This window comes from Strigops habroptila, chromosome 3, assembly GCF_004027225.2.
Source record: "Strigops habroptila isolate Jane chromosome 3, bStrHab1.2.pri, whole genome shotgun sequence".
Lineage (NCBI taxonomy): Eukaryota > Metazoa > Chordata > Aves > Psittaciformes > Psittacidae > Strigops > Strigops habroptila.
Window position 1 is genome coordinate 75901143 of NC_044279.2, and position 22687 is coordinate 75923829.

The 22687-nt window shown below is 54.0% G+C and overlaps 1 protein-coding gene across 1 annotated transcript; it reads left to right on the forward strand.

Moving 5' to 3' along the window:
* The first annotated feature begins 1760 nt into the window (after positions 1-1760).
* MICALL1 (MICAL like 1) lies at positions 1761-22499 on the forward strand. Its single transcript, XM_030478688.1, has 16 exons — positions 1761-1964; positions 7808-7856; positions 9755-9896; positions 11020-11123; positions 11838-11974; positions 14106-14668; positions 15164-15227; positions 16293-16678; positions 17007-17485; positions 17968-18102; positions 18424-18550; positions 18907-18997; positions 19371-19444; positions 19803-19917; positions 20249-20295; positions 20613-22499. The coding sequence occupies exons 1-16, from the start codon at positions 1819-1821 to the stop codon at positions 20732-20734; spliced, it is 2781 nt and encodes a 926-aa protein (XP_030334548.1). The 5' UTR covers positions 1761-1818; the 3' UTR covers positions 20735-22499.
* The last annotated feature ends 188 nt before the right edge of the window (positions 22500-22687 follow it).

Genomic DNA, 22687 nt, shown 5'->3' on the forward strand with positions numbered 1-22687 from the left:
TGTGTTTGTGTCTGCCAGAGCTGCTTCCAGAGGATGCAGAGACCATCTGCCGGTCTGCCTGGCTGCATGCCTTGTCTAAGGGACCGCTGAAGGTTAACGGAGCAAGGCTGGCACTTGGTGGAACGGAGCCAGGAGGAGCTTGCAGCTCTCTCACGGAGCAGAAAGATGGGCTCGGCGAGCTGCGGTGCCTGGCACTGCTGGAAGCTCAAGGAGTGCAGGGTGTTCAGCAGCATCAACAGAGCCCCATCGCTGCTGGGCAGGCGTGCTGCAGGGAGGCGGGGTGGCTTCGTTGGAGCTCCAGCCTTGCTGCCATGGCAGGGTTTGGTTAGTGGAAGCGTTCTCGGGCAGTTCTGGTCAAAATAGTTTTTATCAGAGGGAACCACAGCACAGGGTTATCTGCTCTGTGTCTCTGCCTCTGACCTATAGTCATGAAGGGGGTGAGTATGATTATGGAACCTGGAAAAGACAGTCAAGAAAACACCCCTGATCCAGCTCTCCCTTAGGATACATCAGGAAGACACTGTCAGGCAGGTCTGGGGGATGCTGAGCAGCCAGCTCGGTCATTATGAACCCAAGACAATGCTTCATTTCCTTTTTCCCTACATAGCAGTGTTTCTTGTGATTTACACCACAGCTTATTTTGGGCACTGAAGGGGGAGGCTGCAGAAGCCATTCAGGGGGAATTTGGTTTCCCCTTGTTAAAGCTCTAGGGCCATGGACCAACAGAATGTAACAGTGCAATAGAGGAAGGAGGGTGCTAAGTGTGAGGTCTGACTGGGGAAAGGAATATATATCCCATTAAAAATAAATAAATGGAGATAGGGGACTCTTGCTGGCTTGGGATGGGCAGCAGTGAGCTCAACATCAGTGTGATGGATTGGTGTTTCACAGAGGTATTGCCCATCTTTGCCTAAAAAAACAATGTGCAGCAAAATAAAGTTTCATAGCACGCTTCCTCTTGCCCTTGTCAGACCATCACACTGAGCGTGCAAGCCAGCTTGTGCGACAATCCATCTCCTCTGTGCCGTGTGTTCCTGAGATTGTATCGCGCTCTTCCTCCACTTTTTCAGGGCTTCCTGTGAAGTGCTGCTGGTGACTCCAAGTGTTCCCATCTTCAAAGCCTTTCCTGGCACTGAGCCTACCCTGGGAGTCACCTACATCCCACCCATACTCTGCTGCCTGATGTTTCCATGTCCTCTGCTGCTGTGCCTTGTGTCTCTGACCGCGAGAACTGCTTGTGCCTGGAGCAGCCTTATGGCTGAGCCTGAAGAAGATCCAGAAATGACGTTGCCTGGTGCTCTTGTTCTTTAGCTGAAGTTAAACCCGAATTCAGTCCCAACTGTTTTCAGTTCCCTCTTGGAGTCCTCAGGGACTGCGTGGAAAAACAGGCTGCAGGGCTTTTCTCTGAGAACTGAGCCTTCTCTGAGCAACGGGAAGAGCGGTGGAGCGAATAACTCTACCCAGTCTCCTGCCCTAACCTGGAAGCAGGAATTCCCTTGGGATTCCCCCTTCACGGGGGACCGCTCCATCCCCTTCCCTCCCGTCTTTCCCCGCTCTGCTCACGCTCTCACTCTGCCACCCCTTTCCCAGCCCTTCCTTCCTCTGAGGGGGGAGCCCGCACCGCTCCTCCCTTCCCGGTGGATCAGGGCCGGCACCGGGGACCGGAGCGGGCACCGGCCGCCACGTGCCCCGGGACCACAGGCCGCGCCCCCTTCGCCAAGCCCCGCCCGGCCCGGTCGGTCCCGCCCGGCGGTGCCGCCCCGCCCCGCCCCTGTGCTCCCGGTGGCGGCGGCGGCGGCAGTGGTGGCGGTCGCCCCCATGTCGGGCCCGCGGGGCGCCCTGCAAGCCTGGTGCCGCCGGCAGTGCGAGGGGTACCGCGACGTGGACATCCGCGACCTCAGCGCCTCCTTCCGCGACGGCCTGGCCTTCTGCGCCATCCTGCACCGGCACCGGCCCGACCTCCTGTGAGTGAGCAGCGGCGGCCGTGCAGGCCGCGCCGCACCGGCCTCGCCGTGGACGGCGTGCCGCGGGGCCCGGCTCCGGCCCGGGGTCGCTGGGCGCAGGAGGAGAGGGGAGGCTGGAGGGGCTGGGCCGGGGCTCCCTGGGCAGGGAGCTGGGGAGGTGGAGGCGCCGGTGGAAGTGGCTCCAGGCTGGCTGGCAGGGAGGGACTGAGGCTGCCTGTGCATGGATGGGGGGGGGGTGCCAGGGGCAGAGGGCGCAGAAGGGGCTCTGTGGCTTCCCGAAGTCATTTGGTACCGGGATGGAGTGTGCCATGCTTCAGAGAGCGACCCGCTGACCTGGGCTCACAGGCCCGTCAAGGTCAGGGATAGCAGGAGTCGTGTGGTTTAAGGCTGAGGAGAGTGTGGAGGTGGGCCAGGTCCATACACCCAGGGAGGGGGCACGGTGCTGGCACGGGCATGGGGTGTTTTTCCTCTGTGAGAGCTGGGCATTCCCACTTCCCAAGGACCAGAGGCTTGCCTGGCATAGGGATGTGCCCAGCTGCCAGATGCAGTCACTCCAAAGCATGCAGAGCCCTGGACCAGGTTGCTTCTTGCACTCCCTTCCAGCTTGTTTTCTGTGGATGCCACAGTGAAAGCAGGAGGTAGCAAATACCAGCAGGGATACCGACCCTTCCTAGCCTACCCCAGCAAATGGCTTGGAGTTGAGTTTCCTCCATCAGCCCCCCTTTCGAAGGGTGGCTCTGAGGGGGAATGTGAGTTTCAAGAGGCAGCTGGTGAGTTTGGGATTGCTTGGGGGCACAGTGTCAGGCTGGAGAAACTGGCTGAGCCGCTGGGAGGAATCTGCCCCGACCTGCTGCCATAACCGTACATGCCCCAGCACTGCTGGGGACCCGCCTCCCGTCTGCTCCAGTCTTTGGTAGCCCTTCCAGTGCAGGTAGGCATTAGCCCGCTTTGCCTTGCCTCTGGCATATATGCGCTCTTCGCCTGTCAGCAGAGCCTGGTGGTGTGTCCCCTGTCACGTTCTGCGCCAGGACTGGTGGCTCTTCCTCTGAGGTTGCCTGAACTGACCAAATCCTTCTTTCTGAGTTGCCTGCGGGAGTGGCCTTTTGTCACAGCAGCAACCTCTAACAGGCAGAGGGTTGACAGTGACTCCGCTGAGGAGCTGCAGAGTGTCCATGAGAGGGTAAAACAGGTCTGTGGTCTTACAAGCAGAAGCTGAACAGATAGGGAACAGATAGGCTAGAAACCAAAGTGCTGCCTGCTGTGTTTCAGGTGGCTGCCACAAAACCCTCAGTGTGGCATTCAGGAACCACCAAGAGGTGAAATGTATGATGGCTTTGCATCACCCTGGGTCTTGAGAGCGCTGCATGCTCTTGTGTCCCAACAGCTCCTGGGTCGGGGCTTGCTTTGACCAGCTGCTGGAGAGGAAGAGGCAAATTAAGGACAGGAGCACTTGCAATTAGTGTGTTTCTGAATGATTTCTTTAATGTAAGTGGCACAGTAACAGGGAACTGAAAAGCTTTTCAGCAAAAGCTTACAATAAACACCACTAAAACCACCTGATGCTTTCACATTAATCATATTTACCATTCCATTAGGCAGCAGCCGCTGCTCTTAAGTTGTCAGCGGGCTTAAATCTGCTCCTGGCAGATGTCCTAACTGATGTCCTAACTTCACAGGTCCTCTGCTGTATTGTAGAGACAAAGTCCAGGGCCTTACAAGGACATGGCATGCTGTCGAAGGATTTTCAGAGGGTGGGCCGGAGAGCAGCATCATTTCATCTGATTCCAGCTTCTTCAGCCTGTCCCAATTTGGAAGTGGGTAGATCAGATCAGAGATAGTAAATCTGACTGCGGAGGAAAAGTGATTGCCCTTCTTTCTTCTAAAGTGCTTTTAGTCAGGCCGGTAATGGGACTTGGCAGGGATATATGAGTACATTTCTGACCTTCTGTGGTCTTCCTTTGTGCGGGACTCTCCTGGCCTGTGTGAGACGGCCATGCTGCTCCCCAGAGCAGCTGAGTACAGAACTTCAGCCTTCCCCGCTTCCTGCTGGCTTTCCCTTGGGTGACAGGGGAGGAATGAGCACATCCGCACAGGAGCTGGGCTGGAGCTCTCTACCTGTGTGGCACCACTTCTCCGGCACCCTGATCCTCCAGGCTTTCTTTTGCTGCTGTGGTGGCTGTTGGTGTGTCCTGGTTGTCTGACCCTGCCTGGGTGCCTCCGTTTGGCTGCTGTGCTGGTATGTGACACGCTGGGGAAGAGGCTGTTATGAAAGGCTGTGTGGGTAAGTGAGGCTGAGGACAATCTTCTGTGTGACCCCTGATTTGAACACAATTGTCTTGGGGTAAAACATGTGGTGTCAGAGGGATGCTGTCGTGGAGAGCGCCAGAGCAGCTCCCACAGAGCTCTTGGAACCACTAGGGAGTTTGGGATGTTTTGAAAGAAGTAGACTGGATGTGCTCAGTGTCTACTGAATCCAGCTAAAGGTGTCTTGAACTGACCACCAAGGATGAGATGCATAAACCTGCGTGTTGAACCATGAAGCTGGAAGTCGAGCTCTGCTCCTGTACACACACCTCACTTGGTTTCACTACCTCACTCTTCCAATCAGGGAAAGGGGAAACCTGGATTTAGCCTCTGACTGCGCTGCTGGCTGTGTGATCTCGAGGCGAGACATTTAATCTCTTCTTTTTCCCTCGTCAGTTAAGCTGGGAGCATCCAGGCCAACCTGACAGTGGACTGTGGGGATTAATAAGTTTGTTTGCTCAGTGCTCTAGAAATCTGAAGCATTAAATGAGTGTTTACAAGGCATTTACTGCAGCTTAGTGAGGCAGAAAGCATCTTTCAGCGTCCCAAGCTGTGCAGCCTCCCTGGAGCTCAGGGAATGTTCTTGGCATTCAGGGGTGAGAAGTCTGAGAGGACATGGCATGTGCCTTTTAAGTGCTGAAAGAGATGGAGGCTTGAGGAAAAGAGATGAGAGCCGTGCTGGTTTGTGTCCCTGGAGCTGTGGGTTCGGTTACAGGCTGGATCACAAATCTCATTTGTTCCTTCCCAAGTACTGCCTGCGTTTCCCTGCAAGACCTGGAAAGCTGAAGGGCCTATTATGCGGCACTGCCGTTAAAGTGCTCATGATTTATATTTGAGGAATCCAGGAATTAGCTCTGGTTTTAGCTGTACAGCACACCCTTCCCCCTTCCCTGGGTCTGCTGTGCTCCCTGGCAGCTGCCCGAAACCCCAGAGTGCTTAGTGGCTCTGCATGTATCTAATTAGGTAAGCGCTTGGGATGTTATTTGCATGGAAATATTACTCCAGGATATGCTATGATGCTGGGCTTTGCTGAGTCAAGACAGTTGTTCGACTGGGACAGCCAGATTCTTGTCTATTCTTACATCCAGTCCCTGGGACTGGTATGTTGTCAGGAAAGGAGCCTGAGCAGGGCTGGATGAAAGGCTTCTGAGATCAGGGCAAGGAAATCCACATGTGGAGGGGAAAGGGTACGTCTGGGGCGACTTTTCCCCATGCCTGAGAGGCCATGCTCCTTGCATGTTGGTACAGGGAACATGCCCAGAGCCGCAGGGATGTCACGCGACAGCACCATGTGGGAGTGCTCACGTTGGGAGTGATGGAGATCAGCACAGTCCTGCTTGGCTTGTTTGGAGAGGGAGCTGGGAAATGCAGCAGAGAGGAACTGAATACACTGTGATCCCTCGGGCCTCATACTCATGGACTGTAGAATGTGAAGTGAAAGCTGAGAGTCTGCAATCCTACGTTAGTGGAAAACTTCTATTCCCTTGCTGCTTGGTAGCCCCACCGTTACCTTTTGAGCTTCACGTCCTCTCTGCTGGCATCTACTTTCCCAGGCAGATTTGTCTTGGTTTACTAAAACAGCTTTAGTTTGCTGAGGCAGAGTGGAATGGACATGATGTTTCATCTGTCAAAAAATACTCTCTCAGCCCAGGCCACCAAAGAGTCTTCAACCTTCCAGCTGTACCACTCCCATATGTTGAAAGTGAGGGTATTCAAAATGAAGGTCATGAATGTTTAGAGGGCAGTTGATGTATAACTTTGCTGTCATCACTTCTCCTGCGTTCCCAAGCTGGTATTTTCTTTAAAAGGTAAAAAAAAAAATCCCAAACCAAACAAACAAACGTACAAAACATGCAGCAAGGTTAAAGGAGTTCTCCAGGGAATAAAAAAAGACGTAGGGAAAAAACCATCTCCCAGTGGAAACTAGTCATAAATATAAAGAAGGCACTAGTTTTCACATCAAAGCAAAGGCTGCAGCTTGAAGCCTTTTCTCACCAGTGTGTAAAAAGGGAAAAGTTGTGGTATGTTGAAGAGGCTGCGTTCTGTGCACGTATTTGCATGAGCTGTCAGAAAGGTGCCTAACACAGAGCTGAACATCCAGCCCCTCTTCTGCCTGTCCACCGCATCTGCTCCCGCAGCAGCGAGCGGCTGCAGTTTCATTTATCTGGGAGGAAACGGCACCAGCAGCGTCTTTGAACGGAGGAAGTGTAGTTTTATGGCAGTGCAGGCAGCTGGGAAATCTTCCTGAGCTCATCACGGGCTTCCTCTGCAGCGCTGGGAAAGGCACATGAGGGGCTTCAAGAAGGGGCTGGTTGCCCTGCAGTGCGGTGCCAGGATGAGTTGAGCTGGGGTCACAGGAAAAGGCAATAAGATCCAAAGGGGGATGGAGGAAGAGAAGCTCCTGCAGCCCTTCTCTGCAGGTACATGGATGGGGATTTGTTGTCTCACTCAATTCCTTCTCACCACTGTTGGGGTGAGGGATACATTCCCCACCTTAAATCTGAATCATCTTCCTGGGTCGGTCTCCTAAGCATTGGTACCTCTCTCTGGGCCATTGGGGTGGCTTTGCCTGACCCTAAACCTCTCAGACTATGTCCTCCTCTGTGAATCCAGCTTGCAGGCACACCAAGCTGCTGCATGAGGTTTTTTTGGTAACAAAGCTGAGATCCTTGGCAGGAAGGGGCCATAATCAGTTTAGCGTGATGCTGTTTTCACACATTATACCCACGCACACATGCAGAAGGCATAACTAACTCCTTCCTGTGTTTCTCCCCCTCTGTTGAAAACCTGCAGATCGCTTTAACCTGCTACCCTCTGCTCCTCTGATGAAGGCAGCTGATCAATCCCTGTGGCCAGGCTGATTCAATCCCCTGAACAGATCCAGGGGATCAAGAGATGCCACAACATGCCCGGGTTGGGAACTTCAAGGTTCCTCTCTGTGCCCCGAGCACCTTGCATTCAGCAAGATGTCTTGCTGAAAAGACTGTGGCCACGGACAGTTTGCTGCGTACTGAGAGTGTTGGGAAGCAAGCGAGGACAGAGCGCAGTTTAAGACCTTTGTCTAAGGAGCCTTGTAGAAGGGAGACTTCTAGTGCAGGTAGTTCTTTCTCTTGAGGTGAGGGAATCTGCTTCCCCATCCTCCTCCTGCTGTTGTGCCTGTGGCCTTGGAGGGGCAAGTTTGAGTTGATGTGGTGCACCCTTCACTGCAGCAGTGCATGGTGCTCATTGGAACGTGGCCCTGGTGTTTCTGCAGCTTTTAATCGTGAGGGCTGAAGAAGTAGGCAAAGAGAGACCAGAATGACATTTTAATTTCCTGGTCACCACCCGTCTGGGACTTGCTTTCTTTTTTTAATTGCGATTTCCCTTTGGTTTCTTTTTCCCTTTACAACCTGAAGATCTGCTTTGCCAAGGTTTTGTTTATCTAGGGTCTTATATGTTGAGTTGTTGTAAGGTTTGCTGTCCTGAGAACCTGCATGTGGTGGCATTGGGGTGCTTTTCCTCTGCACCTCATGTGTTTTTCTTCTGCTTTCTCATTTCAGAGACTTTGATTCTCTTTCCAAGGATGATGTCTATGAGAATAACCGCTTGGTAAGTCCCCATTATGCAGTGTGTGGAGGGAAGAAGGGACATGAGAAGGACTTGATGGAGGTCATGGAGTGTGGGAGGACTTTGTGACAGTGGTGAGGGTGTAGGGGAAGGAAATAAATCTGTGCTTGTAAGTAACAGGCAGGAGCTTCTGTGGAAACATAAGCGAATGTGAAACATCAGCTTCCAGCCTGTACTGCAGAGAAGATAAGATGGTTATCCTGGTAGTTGCTAAGACAACATCTCAGGTGAAGATTAAATGATGCAACATCTTCTTGAACTCAGCTGTTCCAGACTTGCAGGCAATGGAGGCAGGAAGCTAGTTTTACTCCAAGCATAAACAGAGAGGAAGGTCGTGCTGGACCTAGGCTGGTCTGCAATGTTCCACTCCTGCTTGGGACAGCTGGAGCCAAGAGCACAAGCAAGCAGTGGGGAATGGGGAGATGCCCAGCTCCAAGGCCCAGTGGTAGGACAGAGCAGTGGTAGCGTTGGGGTTTTTTTTCTGAAAGACCTAATTGCTGCAGGCTCCATCTAATAGTCCGTGGAGAGACTTGGACCATCACCTTCCCAAGATGAATTGAACTAGGTCATTTTGGGTTTCAGGATTAGGACTCTCCAGTTGGATCTTGGCCATGGCCTTTCCTAGACCAGTTGGTCCCTTTGAGCTATTAGCAGCTATCTTTTCCCATTCAAGAGATATGCAAGGAGTTTCTTGTCCTGTTAGTGACCCCTAAGCTGGGGTCTGTCCTTGCTGCTTGCAGCCTCATGTTCAGCAAGGCTTAGTCCAGAGAACCAGTTTAAAGCCAGACTGAGCACAGATGGGTGCCCACAGGGGACATTTTATATCCCCAGTTCCTGTAAATACCCATTTTCATTTATTTCTCTATTCCTTTTCTTTAGATCCCACACCCTGCACAGCACCTTGTGCCCCAGAGACCAGGTGCCTTCAGTCTTTATGCACACCCTGCACCTGGTACCTCACAATTCAGTGCCCACACCACTCCCATCCCCTCCTGGCTTGCTTCCTCTTCAGTCCCTGCTGTAGCCTCACATGCCCCCTCCCTTGGAGATCAGTGTGGATACACTGCCCTTGGCACAACAGCAGGATGGCCAGCATACAGCCAGTTATCCATGCGCTGCTAAGTGGAGAGCTCTCAAACAGCTATTTTCCTCCTTCACACCTTCCTTTCAAGTACCCATATATGCACTTGTAGGAGCTGTGTGCTTCTTATCACAATGTCCTTTTCACTTCTACTTGCTGAGACACAGAAAAGTCCTGACGTGGCTTGTGCATGGCAGGCTGCTGGCTGTTGAGCCGGAATGGCTGCATTAACTGTGAGAGGGAAAGATGTGGCACCCCAGAACATGAAAGGAAGGGCAGAATCGGTGTTTCTGTGGGGTGAGCATTTGGAATGGCTGGGAACACTCCTCAGTAGAGCTGGTGTTTGGCTGTGTCACTGGAAGTATCTGCCAGCCCTGGGCGCTTCATAGTGCCAGCCAAGGCTCTGCTGGGCTCCTGCATGAGGGCACTGGTGGTGTGCCATGTTCATGGATTGAAGAAACACTGTTTTGGGGGATTTTTCCAATGAAAACTGAGACTTCCTGAGAGTTACCATCCCTGTCCCAGTGCAGCAGCCAAATGCCAGGACCCTTCAGGTGGGCGCTGCAGGGGCACAGGCAGCTGAAATGCCTTGCAGGAAAGGGCAGCTGTAGCAGCTTATTCCCTTGCTTCTGTTGTTCCCTTTCCAGTTAAGCAGCATGTCTGTGATCCTTGGTCCATCGGGGGTGCCGTAGGCTTACTACTTTAACCTTCCCAGGGCCCTTCCAACTTGATTTATCTGTTATTTTTCAGAGAGCATCAGTTTTTCTCTCCTTAACATGTCTCTTTGCTGTTCCTGCAGGCCTTTGAATTGGCAGAGCGGGAGTTGGGCATCCCAGCCCTGCTAGATCCCAATGACATGGTCTCCATGAAAGTCCCCGACTGCCTCAGCATCATGACTTATGTGTCTCAGTATTACAACCATTTCAACAACCCCAGCCAAGGTGAGTGTCCTCCTACCCCTTTGGCTTCCAGTTTGTCCCTACTTGAGTACAGGAAACTCAGTGTTACCTTGTGCTTCCTTCTTCCTATGGCAAATGGGAGCTGTGTGTGTTTGTGGGGAAGGAGAGAGGAGCAGGTAGTGCCTGCCCCTCCTGGATCTTGCTGGTGCCGGTGAGGAAGGCCTGGAACAGGGAGTAGAGTAGGGCGAGGTTTCACAAGAGGTGGGGAGTGATTTAACAGCTCAGCCTGCGGAAAGAGGAATGCCTTGTTAATCCACCCTCTGCAATCACTTGGGTTGGGCCACCGCCCCTGGTGCTCATTAGACCCCTTTGTGATCTACTTTAACCCATTAAAATGAGAGAAAGCTAGATAGGCAACCTGCCTATCACAGCCAAATTTTATCACATCTGTAAGTGTGAAGCGACAGACCGGAGGACAGAGGGAGGGGAACCAGGGTTGAGTGTCTCAGATGAGCTCATCTGTTCTTGCAACTGCAACCTGATTTGAGTCTTGCTCTGAGACACCTCTTCCAGGGCATCCTTCCAGGTGGAGACGAGGGCTCCAGGTCTCCTCTGCTCTGCTTTCGAGCCACAACATCAGATAAATCTCTTCTATGTGCATGTACTTCTCCAGGGATTCTGGCCTTCAGCCAAGGAGGGGGGAACTCCTGCTGGAGACTGGTGTGTGAGTGCCAGCCCTGATGGGCAAGAGATGCTTGTAGACGTGCTGACAGCCTGTAAGCCCTGAGGCCCAGTGAGTCACAACAACACATCAGCAGCTACCCGAGGTGCTCTGGGCTTTAAGCATTGCTTAGGGAGTTGGTTACGAGGAAGCCAAGCAGCATTTGATGAGTAAATAAAATCACAGTGAGAGACTGGTATCCCTGGTCCACAGAAGGGGATCCACAGCAGGGCCAGCCTCTCTGGCAGCCTTGCAGCTGACCCATTATTAGATTGTGTTTGTCTCTTCCACCTAAAATAAGCTCTGAAGTGTTGGGAGTGGCAAGTCCTGTCCTATGTCACAAGGCTCTATGATATTTTTCTTTCCCCCTCCCCTTCCCCTCCATGGGCGGTGTGAGTCACTGCTCCTCTCCGTGCCTGATCCTCCTTTGCCTTCTGCCTCCAGCCGGCGTCCCTCCACCTATGAAGCGCCCAGCTGCTGACTCCTCTCCTCCTCTGCTGTCCCACAAGAAGCCCGTGGCTGCAGTCGAGAGTCCCCCAGCACCACAGGTACCTAATTTCTCAGTTCAAAGCCAGCCTGAGGCAGTGGTGCTCCCTGTGCTGTGGGTGAGGAGACAAGAGAGAGCCTGTCGCAGTGGGATGGATCTTTGTAGGGGGCTATCTGTGTTTTTTTGGGCTGGGAGGGGTGTTTGGGATTTTGGTGCCTTGGAGGACCCAGCTGAGAGAGTGATTTCTCTCTAGGAATCAGTGGACTGAAATTTGTCTGTGGCAGTCAAGAGGTTGGGCAGATTGGTGCCAGACGGTTCCTTGAGCCACCCAGGGTACAAGCACCCTCCTTCCTATGGGTTGATAATCCTGTGGATGAGTAAAGAGCAGGAATATGGGATTAGAAGAGCAGAAAAGATGGCTTGCTCTTTCTCAGCCCTTTATTTCAGGTTTTAGCAGATGTCTGGGATGGTATATTTTCCAAAAAGAAGGTCTTCCTCTTGCAGGTCCCTGCTGCCACCTGGGGTTTAGACTAGTCCCTTCCACAGCCCTTCAGCCCTGGATAGGGGAAAGGCACTTTTTGGAGTGTCCCCTTCTAATTTGGGAAGAGGCAGCCTGCCTGTGCCTGGATTCAGGGGCAGCTGTTCTCTGCGTTGTCAGACCCTGAGGTCAGACTGTACCACAAACACACAGCGATGGGCCTTGCTTAGGAACAGCTGCTCTGGTGGAGCAGCTCATAGCTCCCATCCTGAGCTCCCCATGCATTGTGTGTCTCAGGACGATGCCCACTCAGACCCACTGGAGCGGTCCCAGCGCACCACGCTCAGCAGTACCTGCACAGCCTGCCAGCAGCACGTCCATCTGGTCCAGCGCTACCTGGCTGAGGGCAAGCTCTACCACCGCCAGTGCTTTAGGTATGTCATGGCCGGGCCTGGAGGGGTTGGACACTCTTCTCAGCAAACTGGAGGTCTATGGCCACCTGCACCCTATCTTCGTGTGTGCTGTGGTCCTTGGGTAACATGGAACATCAATGACAGTGCCTGAGATGATACTGGAGAGGGTCTGTTTGCCTGCCAGCCCCCTGTCGCAGTTGTCTGAGTGGTCCATTGTATCCAGCTCTGTGCTGCTTGCCTCCCCTGCTCCCCTGCACTTTCCCACTTCACTGACTTGGGACACCAGCCCCGTGTGCTTCTCCCACTTCCATAAACCAGGATGCTCTGCCTCTTTACCACCTGCCTACCCAGAACTCCCACCACCACTTTCCAGTGAGGTCTAAGCCAGGACATCATCCTACAGACCTCCTTCTACGTACACTCCGCATCCTCAACTGGATATACAGGCTCCCATGCTGCCTGGGGTGGTGCTGAGCTCTCAGAGGAGCATGTGGAGAGCTGCAGACTGTTACCAAACTGAGGAATGAAGGATTAGACGTCAGCAGCTCTGTGGTTACTCCCTAGGTGCAGGTCCTTACCTGCAGCGCCTGTGAAGTCATTTCACTTTGCTTTACCTGCTCTGATGGTGAAGGGATGAGATCTCTCATGTGGGCCATGGGACATGAATTGGCAAGTCGACAGCTGGCACCTGAGGACAGAGATACTGGACCACTGGGAAGATACAGGAGACCTCATTCACCTGCCTAAGCCAGCCAGGGATGTGTCATAGAAACCAGTGTCAAAGGAGGGGAGCTGAGCTGGGGCCCATCAAGCTTCCCATCTGCAGCTGGGGCAAAAGCAGGAGCTTTGGAGTGCAGGTGCAGCATCACTCATGGCCAAGAATAGGAGAGGTGTCCTGTCTGCCTTGCACAGCTCATAACCCTCCAGACTAAGCAGTAAGATCCCTGCAAGTGTTCTGCCTCTCTATGCTTTTCTCCTTTTCTTGTTCCACACACATACATTCCCACCCCTGCTGATTCATGGGTGCTGCTTGGTTGGAAATGTCCTGTGGCAGTGTTTTCTGTGGGTTGACAGAGATAAAACCAAAACAAACCTCTTTCTCCCCTTGTCTGAACTTGCCACCTCTTCGTTTCATCATACCCCTTCTCTAGAGCTCCTGTGTCCTCACACTTCTGCTCTAGATTTCAAAGGAAATCCCAGTCAACAGGGCACCCAGAGCAGAATTCCTCACCAAAATCATCTGCTTGCAGGGTAGGGTAGCCAGCTGCTGCAAGCAGCAGGCATTCAGACAAGAATGAACAAGCTTGGTTTTCATGGGAGTGCTTGATCAGCCCCTTACCCTTGGCTCTCTTTCATGGATGTTATCCACCTCCCTCCCCAGGTGGAAAAGGGCTGACTTGGTTGCCAGGACTGGGTATTACACTTGCACCTGGAGGGTTTCACTGGGGAGGATTCAAAGGCTCAGCAGGGAAAGAGTGGATGATCCAAGGAGGTGTGGTGGACAGTGAAGGACAGGGAAGCTGTTAGCCTGGTTTCAACAGGCAAGGCAGAGTGTAAGAATGACCCTACTGCATTATTCCCTCATCCTTCCAGCCAAATGCTATGACCCTGGTGGGCTCCATGGTCAGCATGGTGAATGTGAGACCAAGCCAGGACCCTCGGCCCCTACAAGGCAGCCCCGCAGCCTCCCTGTGCTGGTTCTGAACCAGCTGCTCCATAATTCCACTTGAGATACTCCCTGTTTCATGAATGGTTGAACCCTCTTCCCCTCCCAGGGCCACATGTGATCTTGTAGTTGTGTCTCCAAGTTCAACACCAGCTACATCTTTTCCAGGAAAACTGTGGGTTTCTACTCTTCCAGGTCTGGAAACCATGCCATATCTTAATGCTGCCCTTCCACTTTTGTTAAATCCTTTCTGAGTTGAAGGAGGAACCCAAATGCACACAGTATTTGAGTTGGGAACTCCCCATGGGTTCATACAGTGTCACGGTGACATTTCTCTGTTCCTCTCCTTTCCTGAATGACTTCCCCGAAACTGCACTAGGATTTAGTAGCAGGGCAAGAACTAACTTCACATCCCAGGAGCGTTACCTTCCTTGAAGGGCAGGATGGTGCCCCCCATCTCACAGAGCTCTCTCTTCTCCTTGGCAGGTGTAAGGAGTGCTCCAGCACACTGCTCCCGGGGTCATACAAGCCCGGGTCAGAGGCAGGGACTTTTGTCTGCACACAGCATCGTGGTAAATTGGCCATGAGCGGGAAGGCAGAGAGGAGGCGCAGCCCAGACCGACAGTCACCAGAGCTAAGAACTGAAACTGAGGCTGGCAGCCCGGGTGAGGATGGCTTCCACACAGGAACAGAGGTGGGGAAGAGCGATGGTGACTCCCTGGAGAGCACGGCAGAGACCCATGTGCCTGCAGAGGGGCTGGCTAGCCCGGTGGCGAAGGACAGCACGGCCAGCAAAGCAGAGCCAGTGATGCTCCCTGCTCAGGTCTCCCAGACTCCGCCCAGACCTCCCCTTCCCAGCAAGCCCACAGCGCTCCCTCAGGACAAAGCCAGCTCGCTGGAAGGACGGCTCAGAGACACACGGCCCACCCCTGCCCCGAGGAGGGCCACCGATGCCTCAGCCCTCTCCCCTCCTACCTCTCACCCTGTCCCTCGGCCCAGGTCCACTCTGCAGAGCGAGGGCAGCGAGTGTGTGCCTGGCATGGTGAATGGTAAGAGAACACAGTGGTGGCAGGAGTTACCTTCACCTCTCTAGCAGCTGAAGTGTGATGAGTTTCACTCCTCTGCAGCCTGACACCTTTCTGCCTCCACGTAAATCTCAGGCTTAGACACCAAGCCTTCGATTGCCAGCCATCCCCATAGCGGGGAGAGCACGCTAGGTTTCATGCCTGCCTGCTCCCATATGTTTCTCCAGGGGATGCTGCCAGTGTGGAGGGGAGTGGCAGTCCTCAAGCAGTTTGCAGGTATGGGGACAGAGGGGCATGTCAGTTCTCCAGGCGCAGCTCCTGGGGTAGGTTGGGGAGAAAAAGGCAAAGGGGATGTTTGGGTTTGACTTGACTGACTGCACTGATAGTGGGAGAAACGCCATGAGTTCCTCAGAGCGGGAATCTCCCATGAGGAGATGTGTGAGAGGTGCCTCATATTGATTTAACCTCTTTCTTCATGTCCTTTCGGTGTTGTGACAGTCTGACCCTGTGTCTTTCTAGGTAGGGTACCTGAACCCAGCCCCCCTGTCCCAAAACCCCGAGGGAGACCGTGCTCCTCTGATCGGTACGTCATTCTGTTCGCAGATCACACGCAAAAACCCTATAGCAAGGTGGGGCTATGGGGACACGTCAGCTGTGGTCTCCTCTCCCACCTCCATCAGCCCCTGCTTTTATGAGGATGTAGGCTATGATCAGGTCCTTTCCCTTACCTAATGGGTACCAGCCCAGCACAGTCAGGCTGACAGTGTTTGTCCATACCTCCCAGGGTTGTTGTCTCTTAGGGTTTGTAGAGAGTTTGGGGCACATGCAGACTGCCAAGGGCTTTCTTCAGTGGTTCTGCTTGTGGGTGCTGAGAAGGAGACACTTGTCTGCCCTGTGGAGGGTTTGTTGTGGGAAAGGTCCAGAGCAGGGATGTTGTGAGTGCCTGGCTGCAACCTTTGCACCTCCTGGTCTCTTACCCAGGAGCACACTGGTGCTCGTTCATTCTTGCCTGCTCTTGGGAGAGAGGTTGCACAAGCACCTCACATTTGCAACAGCCAAGGAGTGGGTGCACGTGGCAAGTGATGGCTGCTTTCCTGATGAGCAGTGACTCACTGAGCCATGGTGTGGGCTCGCTGTGGGCTGTGCCTGCCCAGAGGAGCAGCAGTGCTTCCAGCCACGGGAGTTAGCACAGCGGAGTCCATCCCTGGGATGCTCAGAGGTGACAAACAGCTCTCTGAAATGTAGGAGGGGAGTGTCACTGCAGAGGGAAGGTGTCTGATCTCAGCTCCCACTCCATCCACAGCCTGGGGAGCAGAGTTGAGTGTAGGAACAGTGTTGGGAAGGGAAGAACAGCTGTGCCCATAAAGCTCAGCCTCAGAGGCTGCTATTTGGAAACCAAAACACTGGGCCAAGCGGGAAAGTTGGGCAGGCTGTGCTTCCCTTGGGCCCATAGGTTGCCCTGCAGAGAATGAGACCCTTTGTATCTGGGGAAGGCTAAGGCCAGCCTTGGATGAGAAAGCTGCTTCTGCGTGGGAGACAAACTGCTCAAGCCATTCCTTACCCTGAGGGCTAAGTCCCCCTCCTGTGCCTCACCATCCCAGCTTGTCTCTGCTCCTTGCCGCCTCAGTCTCTCTTTCTCTTCTCCCAGTGCTGGAGTTGCTGCAAGAGCCAAGGACCCACCATGGATGGCCTTGGTGCAGGCAGAGCCCAAGAAGAAGCCAGCTCCCCCTCCTCCCCCGGGCAGCAGCCACGAGACTCCAAGTAGGACTCCAGAGGAGGAAGATGGGGAGGAGGTGGGGAAAGCCAGGAGTGAGGAGAGCAGGCCTGATGCCACAGAGCCCAAACCGTACAACCCCTTTGAGGAGGATGATGAGGAAGAAGCGGAGGGCGCTGACACCCAAAAGAGCACACCTGAGCAGGAACAGAGCGAGGCTGCTCCCAGGCCTCTCCACCCCTGGTATGGCATCACTCCCACCAGCAGCCCAAAGACGAAGAAGCGGCCAGCTCCACGAGCCCCCAGTGCTTCCCCACTAGGTGAGCTTCCCCCTGCTCCTTTTTCTCCCCTCCACAGTTGCCTGTGTGGTCTCCTGGAGGCTCCTCCTTCCCAGGCACCTCTGCATCACCCTGGCAGGCCAGGCCTTTATGCAGTGACAGTTGTCCCGGGACCTGTGTTAGCCATGTGCTCCCTACCCACTGGAACACAGCATTTGCATGCAAGCCCTTTGTGCAAGGGTTGGGAGGGTCCCTTCCATCTGCTCTGAAGACCAGCACTGGTTCCCTTTGCACTCGCCCATGCCTCCTGTACATACCACTCCCCTGCCTGCCCCCCTGTTCCTCCCTGAGCTCTCCCTTTGCTTTGCAGCCCACCACCCCATCTCCAGGCTGTCACACTCTGAGCCATCATCCTCCACCCCCTCTCCAGCCCTTAGCCTTGAGAGCATCAACTCCGAGAGTTCAGCCAAGGTGTTGGGTGACACCGATGAGGCCTCGGTGCCCAAAAGTTCCTCCGAGCCCACTGTCCACACGCCGACGGCCACCAAGACCTCTAGCACTGACACGCCGCTGGCCAGCGTCTCCTCCAGCGAGAGCCCTGCTGTCCCAGCCAGCCTCTCCACCAACTCCTCCTTCTCGTCCTCCAGCGAGCTGGCCAGCTTCAGCGGGGAGGCGCAGCCCAGCACCCTGCATGGCAGCAGGAGCGTCTCCACCGGCAGCTTAAAGACCAGCCCCAGTCGGCAGCCCCCAAAGCCTCCAGCTGGGGCTAGCCCTACACCCATCCTCTTGGCTTCAGATGGGGGTGCTGGGAGCCCCAAGCCACCTGCCTCACCCAAGCCACAGCTGAAGGTAAGATGGTGACCTTCCTCTTATCCAGGTCAGGTGGCTCTTCTTCCCCATCACCCGGTCACAGTGGCGTGATGTCCAGGCTTGTCCCTTTGATAGGTTTGATGTGTGACCCCCTGAAATCAAGCCTCAAGCATGTGCTTCCTAAATGGTGGCTGTGCTCATACTCTGCCTGCCCCATGTGTTAGAGAAGAGGCAGGATGTCATGTGGTCAGAGCAAATAGGAAGGGAACCATGAAGGCAAATAATTCAGCATGCTGTTCTCCAGGGAGCTGCTGGGGAACCGTTGCCGAAGAGGAACACAGCTGATTTTTGCCGCATGGCTAGGCTGCTGGTGGAGATGAGTGCTGTGTTCCTCCTCTGGGAGGATGTGGGACAGGACAAATCCCAGGGCTGCCCTGTCTGCTCAGTCCCAGCCGATGGGATGCTATATCCCTTCCCTTTCCTGGACTCTCTACTTATCTCCTTTTGTCCTCCCTCTCCAGTCTTCCTGTAAAGAGAACCCCTTCAACCGAAAGCCATCTCCTGCTGCCTCCCCCTCTGCAAAGAAACCTCCCAAGGGCTCCAAGCCAGTGCGTCCTCCTGCACCAGGTCATGGCTTCCCACTGATCAAACGCAAGGTAAAAGGGTTCTTGGGAGCAGGGGGCAGAAAGCCAGCTTTGTACTATCCCCCAGGGCCGTAGCTGTGTACATGCACCCTGCTGATGCATGTATGGGTAGGGTTGCAGCACGTGGCTGGGTAGGATGGGATCTAGGCTAGACCCTGATGATGGCAGCACCATGGTCTCCCTTAGATCCAGAGTGGGGTGGGGATCTCGGATCCATGCCTAGGTCGAGTGTTCTGTTGTCCCCCCGCCCTCGTTCGTGTTGATCAGCCTTTGGGTTACCACTGGAAACTGGAGGTGGGTGGTAATGGAAGTCTCTGCCTTACGGTTTGGCAGGTGCAGACAGATCAGTACATCCCCGAGGAAGACATCTATGGGCAGATGGATGCCATCGAGCATCAGCTGGACCAGCTGGAGCACCGTGGGGTGGCCTTGGAGGAAAAACTTCGCAGTGCTGAGAATGGTATGTGGAGTGGGGTGGGCTGTCCGGGAGTGTGGGGCAGGATGGACCCTTGGGTTGCGCAGTGTCCAGCCAAGGAGATACAAGCAGTGACTTCCTCCCTGCTGATGCTGGATTTGGAAGAGCACAAGGGGCTGTCCTGGGCTCCAGGAATGGTCACAGCCATACCCTGGACATGGAGATGTCCCTAGAGTGAAAACAGTCGGAGAAGAGATGAGGTCTCTCGGGGCTCAGGGAGAGGCTCAAGTTGGGTTGGCTCTAGCCCAGTGCCCCTCTCCTGGGCCTGAGCCCAGCCTGCTGTGGGGTGGTGGGATCCTGCAGGGCTGGGGATGGCTCTGAATTGTCCCTTTGCTTGGCAGACAGCCCTGAGGACAGCCTGCTTGTGGACTGGTTCAAGCTCATCCATGAGAAGCACATGCTAGTGCGCCACGAATCGGAGCTCATCTACATGTAAGTGTGTGCAAGTGTGCAGGGAGGTACTGATGTTCTTGCAGGGAGCCCTGTGTCAGCCTCCTGATACTACTTCCAGGAGAGAGCCTGACACGGCCTCCTTGCCTGGAGAAGGGAGGGGAGGAGGGCAAACAGACAAATCTATCCAAACACTCTCGGAACTGACCCACTGCGAGTCACCAGAGCCCCTGCAGCATCTCTTCAGGGAAGGCCTTGAGCAGCCAGGGCTGGTCCTTCCTAGTGCTTGACTTCCTGGCTATATAGAAGATCAGCATCTTGGTGGCTTTTTCCAAGCTCACCCTGTACTTTGGGATGATGTTCTGGCTCTCTGGAGCCTGGCAGTAGCTCCCAACAGTGCCCCCTTCCCTTGCAGCTTCAAGCAGCAGAACCTGGAGCAGCGGCAGTCAGATGTGGAGTACGAACTGCGGTGCCTCCTCAACAAGCCAGGTAAAGCATCACTCTGGATGCAGTTACCTTTGGTTTACCCCTGGGCATCATCTCCCCTGTTTAGGTGGGCCTCAGGTGAAAAGAGATAGATCTGTAGGGATGCCAGTGCTATCAGCTGGCTCCAGAGCCACTGTCCCATCTCATTGCATGTCCCAGGCTTGTGCAAGGACGTGCTTCTTTCATCCCCATGGGATGGCACCTACAGTGCTCTCCTACATAACACCGCTAGCCCAACCGGCCCTACAACATGGCCGGGTAGCAGGGGATCATGCTAGGAGATCTTTGCCCCAAAGCTCTGAATTTCAGAGCTCCTTCAGCCATTTAATTGCCTGTCCTTCCTTGGGGTTTGTCTGGGTAGAGAAGGACTGGACTGACGAGGACCGAGGGAGGGAGAAGGTGCTGATGCAGGAGCTGGTGACCATCATTGAGCAGAGGAACGCCATTGTGAACTGCCTGGATGAGGACCGCCAGAGGTGAGTGAGGACTGGGGTGGCTGAGGGAGGGATTAAACCACTGCCTGTCTGACTCAGTGCCATGTGAGCAGCCTGTGGGGGTGTCCCGAGATGTCCCTGTTGCTGATGTCTTTCCCAGGCTTCCTGATCCTTGTCTGTTTGAATGCTTTGTGTGGGAAAGACAGGGCAGTATGTGCAGCACGTCAGATTTATCCTGCTGGTAGCAAATGCTCGCAAGACAGTGATGGATCTGCCCCTCCATGGGTTAGAAGTAGGAGGTTCTCTAGCCTCAAACAATAGAGCAGCTGTTTTCAGGGCTGAATGCTGACCTCTTTCCCATTCTTTCTTTCAGAGAAGAGGAGGAAGATAAAATATTGGAAGCCATGATTAAAAGGAAAGGTAAGAAACATTCAATAAGATCTTTGGAGCGATGTTTTCACTGCTGACCCCAGCAAGGGCCAGCACAAGCCATTGATGAAACGGTGTACAGGAGAGGTTGAATCTGTTCTGTGTAGACTCCGGAGCTGTTCCTGCAGGGCCGTTAAAGTTTGGGGTAGAGTTGTGCTGCACACCCCTCTTATTACAGAAGTGATATGCACAGAAGGGCATGCAGTGGAGGGCTTTGATTCATGGCTCTCTTGCCCCTGTTGTTGTGTGCACGCGTCTATGTATAACCATCAACATCCCACAGTAACAACCTCCCTTTGCAACCCCAGAATTTCACAAGGAGGCAGAGACGGAGAGCAAGAAGAAAGGCAAATTCAAGCCCATGAAGGTGCTTAAGCTGCTGGGCAACAAGCACGACTCCAAGAGCAAGTCTCCCAAGGAGAAAAGCTAGAGCGGGGGAACCTCAGCAGCAGGAGGGATGTGCTGCCCGACTGCCCTGGCCTCCCTGCAGCTAGCTGGGATTCCTGCCAGGAAGGGGGCTTGTCTCCCTCCACTCCCCTCGCCTCTCCCCATGCTCCCTCCCCAGGCACTGGAGCTGCTGCCCTGGGGAGATGCCAGTCCTCTGCCCAGCATGAGGCACTCTGACCAAAGCACTCCCCTTCCCAAGGCTGTGGAGGAGCATGACTGTCCCTGCTCTGTGAAGCCTTGCTAAGGAGGCGAGGAGAAAATGGATTTGCTTTTCGGATACGTTACCCCATTGCGTGTTCTTGTCATTAACTGAAAAGCAAGCCCCAAGGAGTTTTGTGTTTGTGGGAAAACTTGCACTAACTGCTCCCTCCCTGTCCCTTCTCCCGCTCTAACTGTGACAGTTCCACGTGCCTCTGACCTCGGCCAGGAGGGGACTGGGCCTGCCTGTCCCTGCCTGCCTGCCTGCTTTTGTCCTCTTTCTGTCCCATTTTTAACTTCGGGAGAAAACTGTTGCATTAGAGCCAGGATTCTTTGGGTTTTACTGGCCTAAACTAAAATGTTAGGAAAACACTCCCGTGTCACAAGGCTCTAGAGCCACAGCCAAAACCATAACTGGTGCCCTATTTATTTTGAGCTGTCCCCTCCCTTGAGCGCCAGAGCTGGGTGGGCTCCGTTACTGGGCTGAGAGGACCCAAGGGGACGGTGTACAGCTGCTAGGACATAGCTCACGCGCCCTACTCAGGACATCTTACCCCACACTGCTGCTAAACACCGCTGACGTTGCTGCCATTGGAGAGAGGGAGGAACATTCCTTTTCCAGGCAAGGGCAGAAAAGCTCAAGACAGTGCCAGCAAGGGGCACTACGCTGGTGCTCCTGCCCACCAGTGCCACCCTTGAGCAGCTGGGGAGAGCGGCGCAGTCACAACTGACCTTCACCCAGCTTCATCTGTGTATGCTTTAAAAGCGTGCAGGGGTGGGCTGGTTGTTTTTTACACCTCCTTTACTAGATGAATTCAAACCCACCTGAAAACTTTTAAAACCCCTTATTTTATTTGTCATGTGTGTGTGCGTGTGTGTACATTGGAGGAGGGAATGGGTTGGGGGCAGAGTTCTTCCAACCATCCCTTCCTCCTTCCATTTTTGTTTCCCACCTTCTCCAAGGTGAGGAGTTATTTATTGAATTGTTGGATCAGTCTGAATTAGGGCTTCATGGGTGCTTGGTTGGTCAGGTGGTTCATCATGCCTTCTCATTTGCAAACCAGACATAACAAGCCCCAAGCAATCTGCTGCAGTCCCTTCTCAAAACCCAACAGGCTTTAGCCAAAATGCTCTCAGAGCAGAGCAGTGCCTTGTGAGGTGGCTGCCGTAGCATTCTGGAAAGGGATCCTCGTTTCCCAAAGCCTGAGGGACCCCAGCCCCTCCTCAGTGCCAGCACAGCCCCCGTGGCTGGGAGGTGGCAAGCTCAGCCCTGCGCTGGTGATGCCATTTCACTCTTGCCATACCCCAGCAGGCTGATGAGGAACAGTGGGAGGGGAGATCCCAAAGCACAACTCTTCTCCAAGGAGAAACAAATCCACTTTAGAGCCTGCTGTCAGGTCACTGTTGCCAAAGGCCATCGGGATCGTGCAGCCTGACACCCCTTGGCCCTGCGCCCGGTCAGGGGATCGATTTGTGAATTATACTGTACTAACTCCGTGACTTCCATTCACCTGAACAGAAATAAAAGAAACATTGGATTGAAAAACTGGTGACAGCTTAGGTTTCTGATTCCTTTGTGCGCTCACGCTGTCCCAGGGACAGGGTGTGCTGCCTGGCTTTGGGGAATGGCTGAGAAGAGTATTGCAAAGAGGCAAAGGATGGGATCTTAACGAAATTGGAAGGTGGATTTTATGCTGGGATTTAGGCAGCAATAGCAGGGCATCATGTTCAGCCTGTG